General features: G+C 43.4%; 1 protein-coding gene across 2 annotated transcripts; it reads right to left on the reverse strand.

The window, feature by feature from the left end:
• Positions 1 to 2,582: 2,582 nt before the first annotated feature.
• LOC136356293 (uncharacterized) lies at positions 2,583 to 3,926 on the reverse strand. Of its 2 annotated transcripts, none has more exons than XR_010741007.1 (3): positions 3,479 to 3,926; positions 3,321 to 3,369; positions 2,583 to 3,191 (listed from the first exon to the last, which is right to left on the reverse strand). XR_010741007.1 is itself a non-coding variant. In XM_066310024.1 (3 exons), exons 1-3 carry the CDS (start codon positions 3,742 to 3,744, stop codon positions 3,047 to 3,049), a joined length of 504 nt encoding a protein of 167 aa, XP_066166121.1. In that variant the 5' UTR covers positions 3,745 to 3,926; the 3' UTR covers positions 2,588 to 3,046. The 2 variants fall into 2 exon arrangements, 1 of the variants encoding a protein (XP_066166121.1); XM_066310024.1 differs by having other exon boundaries at positions 2,588 to 3,235.
• Positions 3,927 to 11,945: the final 8,019 nt, after the last annotated feature.

Raw genomic sequence — 11,945 nt, forward strand, 5'->3', positions numbered from 1 at the left:
GTCGCATAACTTTTTATTTTATTATATCAAGATCGTACCTACCATGCAAGTTCTTGCATTTATACGATCACTTATACAGTTCTATACTAAATTGCACCTATCTGCCAAGTTATTGCACTAGAACGCTTATTTCTCAAGTTATTGCACCAAATTACACCCACCTGCCAAGTTGATGCACCGTAGATATAATTTACTCCAAATTCAATATACTTTAGTCGTAACAAAAAAAAATCTGACAGTTGTAAAATCATAGTCTATCAGAATTTTGTTTCTTCTCTCTCTATTACGATGAATTTGAAGATGGGACTTTGCACGTAGGTATGCTGAATATTTGAAGATAGAACTTTACATGTAGATATAATACTATTAAAAGTACATGTATATTTTTTTCTAAAACTCTTAGTGATATTTATTAGTTTGTGTGCATGGTGTGTACACATGAATATTTGTGTGCATATATATGATACGTTCCTATGAATCTTTATACCTCTAGAAGGTCTCAGCCTGTTGTTCACAATATTTAGGTCCGGTGATGTCAACATCGTCTGCATGAAGAGAACATTCTATGTTCATCAACTATTATAATGTCATTATAGACATTGTTTTATAAACTCTATCTGTAATTCAATTTGTCGATCGACGTTGTAGGCAGCTTACTATTGTGGAAAACTATATATAGTTACTTGACCTTTTGTATTGTTACTTTCTTCGGAGCTATTGATTGTATAGTTAGTGAAACCATTATCTCAAGATAACATTGAAAATTTTTACAGATGAACTAAAAACTAAAAAATTGACGGCAGATGGTCTTCAACGGCACTATAAAATTGAGACATGGTTGCCAGTTGTAGTTGTCGCATTAGAGACCAGTGAGCAGCAGTCCTTTTCAAGGAGAGCAGGATCGAATTAAGTCAAGCTAGCAGATATTCCTGACTGAAAATTAGTTTGTAGAAAATATAGAATCTATTACAAGGACAAATATCTAAAACCAAAATTTAAAGATGTGTTGTACTTATACGTATTACATGTTTCAGACAAGAGTTTTCAAAAGAATTACACCTCTTAATCTATAGCTATATCTATACCTCTTTATATATTATAAAAACTAAAGGTGATTTTGTACTCACCTTATTTATACCTTTTTTTTTCATCTGTCAAGCCATTTCTGATACAGTTTTTTTAAAGGTAATTTTACCATCCTTAAAAAGGTAACTAAAGGTATCATATTATCTAGTATAAAATTTGATAACTCTAGATACTAAGTGCCTAAATTTAGTATAAAATTTAGGTAACTCAAGATACCTTTCCAAGTGCTGTAAAATTTCTCTTTTTTTCAAGCCGTCTGCCGGTCCGTATTTCAGTCAGCGAGCGAGCATGGGCCTCGGTCTGGGTGCTGCTGCTTGCGAAGTTGCAAGCCGTGCTAGGAATAAGTTCATCTGAGGTCCCTTAACTTGTTAAGGAATCCGAATTTTATCCTTCAACTGAAAAACTAGATACAACAGGTTCCTCAACTATCAAAACCGGTGCAGAAAAGGTCCCTTGGCGGTTTTGGTTGATGTGGCGTTTATGTGGCTAGTTTGACTCGGTCTTCATCTGACGTGGCATTGACGTGGCGTTTACGTGGCAATTTGATTCAAAAATAATAATAAAACTCATGGAACCCACATGTTAGTTTCATACACAAAATAATAAAAGATAGTGGGACCCACGTGGGTCCCACATGTCATCCTCACTCCTCCGTTCCTCCTGCTATCCTTTCTCTTCTTCCCTACGATGTGGAGTTAGAGCTGGGACTTGGGCCGTGCTTTATCAAGTCGGCCCAAGGCACGACGGCCCGGCACGGTAGAAAGCACGGTCCGACACAGCCCGTAAATGGGCCGGGCCGGCATGGCCCGTACATGGGCCGTGCCTGGGCCTACACAACGAGCACGACGGGCGGCACGGCACGGCATGACCAGTGGGCCGTGCTTGGGCCGGCACGGCACGATGATGGCCCGATGGCCCGTAAACACGATGACGGCCTGATGGCCCGTAAGCACGATGACGGTCCGATGGCCCATCTGGCCGCTAGGGCGCACTCGCATCGGAGAAAGGCTGAGCGGCGCTACTTCGTCCTTCGTCTTCGACTCGACGTCGCGCCCGTGACCCGCGCCTCTGTCGTCGCGCACGCTCGGCGCCTCCTCCCGCTTCGCGTCTTGTCTTGCACCTGACACAGTTGAGGCAATCTTTTGCCTTAAAGACTGGATTGAAACAGATGCAAGGACGCAACACCGGCTAGAGGATCCAGAGATTATTCAAGCAGCAGCAGAAGCGTTGGCGGAATTTGGCATCACCACTGATGGCGGCGGTGCCAATCAAAATTAGTAATGTAATTTATAATAATGTAAGCAAGTTGTTGTACTCTTTTCCTTATTGGGGGAACCCTACTCTAGGGCGTAAGGTTTTTAATGAGGCAACAACTTTGTATCTCTATTATGAAATAAATTTGTTTTCCTCCAATTTTTACGTCTCAAGTTATTTATAGTCGATGTGAGAAAAAATACAGTGCATATTTTTAGATGAGGTAAATCAAGTATTGCAGAGCCAACTGGAAAAAAAGAGTGTGGCCATATCGTTTCCCTACTTTATCCCCAAAAAATTTCCCTCATCTTTTCAGATTCCCTCCAAAATTTCCCTCCTCTTTTTCGTATTACAGGCTCCTTTTTTTCAAATTTCCGTCCATGCTACCTGCTAGCTACCGATGGATGACTGCAATTAGTAGTACACAGTACACATACAGTACACACATATATTGTCCTGTATTTTGGGCCGTGCTTGTGCCGGCCCGGCACGAATAGGCCCATCGGGCTATTGGGCCGTGCTTGGGCCGCGTCCCTAAAGAGGCCGTGCTGGCACGGCACGGCACGATGAGTGGACCGTGCCGGGCCGGCACGGCCCGATTTGGCACGAAGCACGCTGGGCCGTGCCGTGCTAGCCCGGCACGGCCCAAGTCCCAGCCCTATGTGGAGTGGGGCGACGGCCGATGGCGGCGCGCAGAGCCGAGGAGTCAAGGACCCGAGCGGGAGAGGACCCGCGAGCAGCAGCCGGGGAGAGGAGCCGAGGAGCCGAGGAGCCGGGCGAGAGAGGACATGCGAGCGGCGGCCGGTGGGAGAGGACCCGTGAGCAGCAGCCGGCGGGAGAGGAGCGACGCGCTATCAAAGTACAAGAAGGAAACAGGAAGAAGAAACACTGCAGGCTGTAGGAAGAAAAGAAATACCCACAAAAAGACTATAATTTTTTTCGGGGGGCAAAATCATTGATCCGTTTATCCATTTGCTCACCATACGGCCAATCTGAGAGATGCTCTCCATGACCGTGACCCTCTCGCTCCTGCACACACGAACAGAAAGAACAAATTTCTTTAAAAGAATGTAGAAAAAAAAGAATCTGATGGGATGGGGATCGGCAAGGAGACCAAGAACAGACGGCAGGAACGCACATTCGCAGCAGGAAAAGCAACACGAGCACGATCTTGCGCGGCATCTGCGTCGCCGGCGACGCCAACGCCTTCCCCACACCGACGGCCACGGCGGCGGCGGCGGCGGCGACTGGGACCGTCACCCGCAGGCGTTTCTCTGACCCCCTGCGCTCCAGCAGCAGCTCCCTCTTTTTCGGCGCATTATTTCCTCCATTCCCTCCCCCTCTCTCTCTCTCGTTCTTGGACTGCTCTCCCTCTCTCTCTATCTCTCTCTCGTGTTCTTGCATTGCGCGCTCTCTTTCCTCCCTCCGGCCGGCGCCCCCGCGCCGCTTCTTTCCCGGCGACCGTCGCCGATAGGCCCAGGGGGGCGGGAGTGGAGGAGGCTGCGCGGTCTCCAGGCCGTGGTTATCTCCACCGACGAGAGGAGGGAGGAGGGGGGAGAGAGACGAAGAGAGGGGAGATGGGGAGAGAGGAGGAGAGTGAGGATGACATGTAGGCCTATATGGGTCCCGCAATTTTTTATTATTTTGTGTGAAACTGATGTGTGGGTCCCATGGGTTTTATTATTATTTTTTTTATCGATTTGCCACATAAGCGCCACGTCAATGCCACGTAAAATGAGACCGAGTCAAACTAGCCATGTAAGCGCCACGTCAGCCAAAACCACAGTCTAAACCGTCGAGGGACCTTTTCTGTACCGGTTTTGATACTTGAGTGATGAGTTATATCTGGTTTTTCGGTTGAAGGATGAAAATCAGATTCGTTGATAAGTTAAGAGACATAATATGAACTTATTCCTCCGGGCTATGCAATAGCTATGGGCAATGGGCTCTCTCCCCGCCCTCACGGTGGACGGCAAGAAAGTATTTTTGTTTTTTTTTTCCTTGATCAAGGACCTATCCCTTGGAAATATATCCTGCAGTACTTGGCATATTTGCAACAAAAATGTCTCTGTAAAAAATACGAAATGAATAATCCTATGATACGCAAAAGGACTAGAACCATATTAATTTAAAACAAAACTAAGTCATATTGTTTCTAGGTTGAAAGAAATGTTTCTAGAGTTGGTTGTATTTTTTTATTTTTATTATCTATTGTGTGTCTATAAAAAATAATTATTATCATGGAAAAATTTGTTGCATGTACTCACCGATATCAGATAGTGTCAAAAATATTCCATTTGAATTAAAACTGGCAGTATCATTGCTACATTTGCTTTTTAATTCAAACATAGGATCCAAAAAAGGTGAACATGATTTGAATAGTGTTATGTTTTAACGGCATGCGAATAATTGATGTATGTAGCACGGGAAAATAACAGAAGGAATAATGTGTTGCTTATTATATATGTGCACAATCGACTTATTATACTGGAAATGTAGCATTTTTCCCTTATCTCTCGTTCTAACAGAATTAGATCATGAAGACTATTTTGATACAGTGAAATAGAGCGTAGGCTCCCGTATAAGCGTATTCAGCTTTCTCAATTATAATTAACAATTTCATCGCGACATGGTAAAGGGAAAGGAAGCTAGAAAGCATATATTATCATTGGATCTTTGTCTTTTCCCGTTGCAACGCACAGGTATTTTTTCTAGACTATATTAATATACCTAATTAAAAAATAAACAAGGCTTCCGGTTCATATTTTCGTCCATCATTAACCGTGGTCCACACAATTAAAAATTAAGTAAGGCTTCCGTTAATCTTTTTGTCCGTCATTAAATGTGAGCCCACACAATATTTCATCGCTAATCATCCATAATCCGAAAGCGTGACGGCGATCTCTTACACCCGTGTATATCTCTATCTCTACTATTATATAGAAATTAAAAATAACCAAGGCTTCCGGTTAATATTTTCGTCCGTCATTAAACCGTTCCCACACAATTAAAAAATAAGTAAGGCTTCCGTTAATCTTTTCGTCCGTCATTAAATGTGAGCCCACACAATATTTCATCGCTAATCATCCATAATCCGAAAGCATGATGGCGATCTTACGCCTATGTATATCTCTATCTCTTCTCTACTATTATAAAAATTAAAGATATTTTTACCGGTAGTTTTGTACATCATCCGTTCTTGAATCGATTTTAATCTCTTATCTCTATCTCTACTTCTTTACTACTTAAAAAATAAGAGGTGCTTCCATCGTCCGTCAATAAGTATTTGGTTAGGACAAAAAAGTCATGTCCGATTCCAGAAAAAAAAATCACGTGAAAACCAAATCCGTTACATGAAAACAAAATCCCGTCGGTTTCCAGGAAAAAAAAACAAAATGGCTGTTGGGCCATACCTACAGAATGCCTATTGGGCCATACAATCAGTTTGAGATTTCCTGTAGCACAAACTAATATGTTTCAGCCCAAAGCCATATTTACTAATATGTTTCAACCCAAAGCCATATTTTACCCCAATAGGACTTGGCCACTATTATAAAAAATGAAGATGTTTCCGTTGGAATTTTGGTACGTCATTTATATTTGAGTTGGTTTTCTGATTTTTATGTTATCCGTATATGAGTTAGTTTTCTAATCCATCAAATCCTTGTCATTCGTAATTGTACGTCTGGCATCATCATCACGTCAGTCGCATGTTAGTTGCAGTCTGTTTCACACATGCAAGTCCCTTTTTCATACGACAATTGCGTGCGACATGTGTGTGCCTTTTTTTATCCGAGATGCACGTGCTCGAGTTCCTTTTTCATGTGCCCCTTGCCGCGCGCCGTGATTGGACGTGATTGGACCTGTGACGGCTCGCGCGATTTGTTTCCTCTGCCATGCAGCCATTGGGCCCACAGTTGCATAAAATTGTATATGATTCTCTATACTGCACATTTTTTACGCATCGACATGATCTCTGTTTCCCATTTTATATATACGTAATAAGTAGCCAGTGTAACCAGTTTGTCTCACTTGGGAAACCGAAAACTCTTGAAGTGACTAAAACTCTTCAAGTGCACTAGAAATTGATGTATGTACCTAAAAAAACATAAAAAGATTGAAAGTTTTGTTTCTCATGCGCATAATCGGCTTATTAGGCTAGAAAATCAGTTTTTTTTTAATCTCTAACAAGATCCCATTCCCTCTCGCTCTAGCATATGCCACCTCCCTTGCTAAGTTGCTGTAGAATAACCACACTATCTCTCCTTCCACATTGCCATCTTACTTGGTTTTTTTCATATTTTCTTCCCGTTGCAACGCACGGGCACTTTAGCTAGTAAAAATAAATTTCCATAGTTGGTAGAAAAAGAAAACAAAAGTCCGACTAAAAAGGTGAAAAAAAGAAAAAAAAAGTCCGACTCAAAAAGCAATAAAAAAAGCTTCTGTGTCGTCAGTAAAAAAAAATTGTCCGATTCCAGAAAAAAAAAGAAAAAATGTCTCGCTAGTAAAAAAAAGTACGTTTGTTTTTTTGCTCCGGTATTTTTCCGAATTGTTTTTGCACGCAAAAGAGTTTGTTTTGTGTGCATTGGTTTTTTTTCCGGTTGTTTAAATCCGTTCACCACGCCCCTCCTAGGCGCTTTTGGATTTTTGTCTGTCAATTTCTCATCATTTTCTCCCTGATTTTCCCTGCTTTATTTCAACGGATTTAATCTAATAGTTGCCAATGATGATGCTTCATATCGATCGTGCGTTTTCTATTCTAATTTGATTGAAAAAAAATCGATTCCCACCCATGCTTCATCATTTTCTCCATGATTTTCCTGGCTTTATTTCGTTGTATTTAATCTAACAGTTGCCGATGATGACGACGATCTTCCCCAATCGTTTTTACCCCGACTTTTATGTTTTGATTTTGGGAGAAACGGAAAAAGAAGATCGAGTGGATAAAAAAACTCTCAACCAATTTTGGGTGGATTTGATAGGTCCAAGAAAGCATGCCAAACGGAGGGAGGTAGTGACTGGCCTAGGGCTGGAAACGGCTTCACTCATGGCTGGGTCAAAGGAAGCAGGCCAAACGGAGAGAGCTAGTGGACTGGCCTAAGGCTGAAAAGGAAGGAAGGCTTTCGATCCAAAAACCCATGAAGTATTTTCATTAACTTTTTTAATTATAATCTATAGCGATCCTAATATTAGGATTTTAATTTATAGCGATCTCAATTGTTGTCGAAACGACAACTACATACGTCGAAAGACGTGGTTACTCAATTGTGTTGGAAAGCATTAAACTATATTAACTTTGAGAATTTTTCTTCGAATCCCCCTTTACATGACCATAGGGGTCTATTTATAAGCCTATTACAGGCCCCCCTATTAGGGTTTAGGTTTTTACAGGAGAATTTACATGGTTGCCCTTATAAAAGGAACATTTACATGGGTACACAGTGTCATTTGCATGCATGGGCTCCTAATGGGCCAACAGATTGGGCCCGGCCTATGGCGAATGGGCTCGTCAGGCCGAAGCAGCCCGTGAGGCCGCTTGCTTGCCGAACCCATCCTGACGAAGGCCTTGCGGCTTCGCCATATGCACCCTTCGCTATATGCCGTTCGCCCAAGATGCTTTTGCTTCGCATGGACCCGACGCGGCTTGTCAGCCTACGGCATCTTCGCCCATAGCCTTCGCCATAGGGCTTCGCCCAATCAGCTCTGATGTCTTTGGCTTGAATCCCCGCTGGTCCTGGGGTTTCGGCAGGCCCGGCCGAAGGGCCTCATGGCATACCGCCAACAAGCCCCTCACGGGCAAGGGTGAGTAAGGAGCTTCGGCCGAGACAGTGCAAACCATGTGGTATTGTATGAGGCGCCCCCTTTCAGCCGACGTTCCTGCTGAAACCTCTTCTCCGAGTCCTGCAGGAAAAAGGTGAACACTTGGTGTTTTCATGGTTTGGTTAGTAAACTGTAGCATTCGCCCTTTCAGAAAGGATGAAACTGCATTGCTTTGACTTTTGGCCCGAAGTGCGATATTAAGGGGCCCTTCGTGGGCCGGTATGTTCCTCTTGGATTTCAGTCTGTACTGTGCGGCCCAGGCCGATGGGAATTTACCATTTCGTCTGCCCCTGGACACGTGTCGCGCCCTGATTGGGCAGAAGTCGAAACGTCGTGGGACTGGATTATATAACCCCGCCCCGGGTTACCACTTTTCTCCCCTCACATTTTACTTTCACCGCTGCTACGTGCTCGCACCCTTAGGGTTCGATACCTTCGCTTTTGTGCGCTCTTGTGCCTTTCGACCACTCCCTTCCTTTCGCCACGGACTCGATGGCTCCTCGCAAGCCTACGAAGGCTGGGTCGACTGGCGAAGACCCTGGCAGCCTTGGCGAAGGATGTCACATCCTAATTTTCGTTTCAGGATTTATAAATTATTTAATAAATTATTATTAGAATTTATATTAAATGTTCATTAATTTACAAGTGAAGTTAAATGTGGGAAATAAAATTTCCTAAATTTAAAGCATGGATGGATTTAATTTTTATTAAATTCTCCATGATTAATTATACTCTCTGAAATTTCCTCGGATTTTTCAGAGCTCAATTATTAATTTTAATGATACAAAGAACAGTTCAATCAATAATCATTAATGATCTAGTTAACTTTGCTTGTTTAAAAATCCTTAAATTATAAATTGTTGTTTAAAAGGAATTATTAGAAATGATCTTAAAAGCCTAAAAGAGAAGATCTAATTTTAATTTGTTAAATCTCAATATAAAAGTGGGCTAGATAAAATTTTGTTAAATACTTCTCTTGTATCTATAGTTCCTAGATTTTTTTGGGAGTTATTTGAGCCAAGTAAGTATTTTTAATAAATGGAACTGCATTTCATGAATAATTTAAATTGAAAAAGGTTTTAAAATCTCTCTTTTGGCTTTGGGCCGAAAGTCGGACCAAAACCCTTTCTATCTCTCTCCCTCGGCCCAGTCGGCCCAAGTCAGCCCGCAACCGAGCCGCCGCTCGCGCGCGCGCGTCCGCCCGCTGACAGGTGGGGCCCATCTGTCAGGGCCGAACCCTAGCCGAGCCGCGCCGCCGTCTCCTTCCAAATTCGCTCGTCCCTTTCCCGATCCGGTGAAATTGATAAAGGGGAAATGATCCCCGAGATCTCCTCTACATTTTCCCTTTTGGAATCTATCGCTAATTCGCTTTGGAAATAGCTGGATTCGATCTCGAATCAGATTCGTCTCTCTCTCCCGAACCCTAATGTTTCCATCTCGCCGCCGGCCGCCGTGGGCCTCCGTCGCCGCCCTCTAGCCCCTATTTAAGGACCCCCGGGACCTCTCTCCGCCGCCACTTTCGCCTTCGCCCGCCGCCGTCTGTAGCGCCCTAGCCCTGTGTAGCCTTGCGCCGTCGTCGCCGCAGTTCGTCTAGTCGTGCGCCGCCGCCGTTTCGATCGTCGTCGTCGCTCGGGAAGGTCGCTGTCGGGATCGCCGAGTCGTCGCCGTCCTTGTCCACCTCTCCATCGTCACCGAGGATCGCCGGAAGACCGCCGTCGTCGTCAACCCGACCGCCGCCGCCGCTTCAACCTCGTCGCCGTCGTCGTCCAGTCGCCGTTCGGGGCCGTTCGTGCCTCGGTAAGGATTGCCGTGTCGCCCGCTACCCGTAGGTGCTCTCCGTTTGCGCCGCCGCGCTGTCGTTCACCGGCGAGCGTGCGATTCTGAGCCATCGCCGGTGATGACATCATCGCCGACGTCATTGTTGCTGTTCACCATGGACCCATGGTAGACCGAATAGATCTCGGCCGTTCGTTGTGGATAGGTTAGATCTCGGCCGCCCGATCCGTAGACCGCCGCCGTGCACCCAGTCCACCGTGAACCCGAGCCCGCTGACGCAATAATCCTCTTTTCCTTTTCAAAAATATTCTTTATTGCGTCATAATTCAATTAAAATTTATATAAAGGTTTTAATCCGATTTAATCTTTGAAAATTCATAACTAATTCATTGTAACTTGGTTTAATGTGGTTCAAGTTGCAAAAGTTGAATAAAATAAAGATATATATATATTAAAATTATCCATAAATTGAATTAAATTTATTTTATCCTTTTTAAATGGGCTTTAATTAGATTGAATCTTGTAAAATTCGTAATTAATTCATATGAAGTCAGAATGAGGTCGTTCAAGTCTCATAATTCATCTAAAATCATGATCTACATGTTTGTTTACTTTTTATGTATTGTTTATTTTGTTTTTATTAGTCTTTTTCCTCGTTATGCGTGTTAGCTTGTCGTTTCCGTCGTTTCGAAGGTTCGCGAGTGCGCCGGAAGTGTTCAAGAAGATTAATTGAAGACCGATTATTGCAAGGCAAGTCACACAGATCCCAAACACAATTCCTTTGAGCATGTTGATCCTATATTTAAATTCTCTATTTATTTCAACTGTGTATTTATTTTCGAATGTAACCGGGTGGTGTGAACCTATTCCTTTGTTATGGCCAATTTGCATTGATTACCCTATTTCTTGATTACCTTGAGTTATTATAATTTGACTAGTTGAGCTTTATATATTGGTTCAGCTAGATGTTAGACATAATTGCTTAGCCATGCTTAGAAATATTAGTACACGATTGGGATAACTAATGTTTCACTATTACTTAATGATGGATATTTAATGATAGCTCACGATGGTTAATCGTGATTGGTTAATTAATTAATTTGCCAACTAAAACTTGATAAAGGTGCGTTGTGAGCACATGGTTTTGATGGTAGTGCTCATGACAATTAAGGACCGGTTTACGAGTTTCGGTTGTGAAACATTAACCGTGCCAACCACAAGCCAGCATGGGCAACGGCTTTACCTTTTGTATAGCATGGTTCATTGCGGGGCACCAGACTGAGAAGTGGCGGAGATAAGCCCACGGGGGTCGCTGGGGAGTCCATGCCTTGTTTATAAGGGAGTGATTATGATCCAGGAACGGTGCGCTGTGGTGGATTGTGTTGTGCAAGGGGTACTGTCACAGTTCCTTTCCGAGGTACCGTGGTGGTATTGAGGCGCATGGTGACATGTCGTGGAGCTGTGTCTTGTGGGTACAGTGGTACACCTCTGGCCAGAGTAAAACTATTCGAATAGCCGTGCCCGCGGTGATGGGCTGGTCGAACAATGTCTTTCGTGATTAGTCTCACACTTCTCACCATAATAAATGATGCTATAACTGGTAATAATTTGATTAGCTCCTGGTTTGGAATGGTACATTCCTGGTTTGGAGATAGATCTGTACAGCCGGGTATGGTTGTTCAGGATGGTTGGGCCTGTGCAGCATGGGTGTGCTGTTCAATGTTGATTAATATTGATGAATAAGTACTCTACTGTTTTACAGTTCTTAAATGTTTGCTAAATACTGCTTTCGAAAATGAGCCCTATATTATGCCATTCTTTGGTATCCTTGTGCACTTGCATATTTGCTGTTGTCATGACCGGAATTAACCCAACGGGCATTCCTTACGTGCGTGTATTATTCCTTGTCCCAGGAGGCAAGGTACACCAAAAGTTGATACGTTTCAGAGTTTATCAAGCGGAAGCGTAAATAGTTAATTTATTACATGGGCGGCGAAGGCCCAGCACAC

The sequence above is a fragment of the Oryza sativa genome, chromosome 4, assembly GCF_034140825.1.
Source record: "Oryza sativa Japonica Group chromosome 4, ASM3414082v1".
Classification (NCBI taxonomy): Eukaryota; Viridiplantae; Streptophyta; class Magnoliopsida; order Poales; family Poaceae; genus Oryza; species Oryza sativa.

Excerpts from the sequence above, each read along its gene's own strand:
- LOC136356293 (XM_066310024.1), bottom strand. The coding sequence starts at position 3,744 with ATGCAAGAACACGAGAGAGAGATAGAGAGAGAGGGAGAGCAGTCCAAG. Across the intron at positions 3,370-3,478 it reads TTGCTTTTCCTGCTGCGAAT|GAGCGAGAGGGTCACGGTCA; the intron begins GTGCGTTCCTGC and ends TCGTGTGTGCAG. Across the intron at positions 3,236-3,320 it reads TCTCTCAGATTGGCCGTATG|CCTGCAGTGTTTCTTCTTCC; the intron begins GTGAGCAAATGG and ends TTCTTCCTACAG.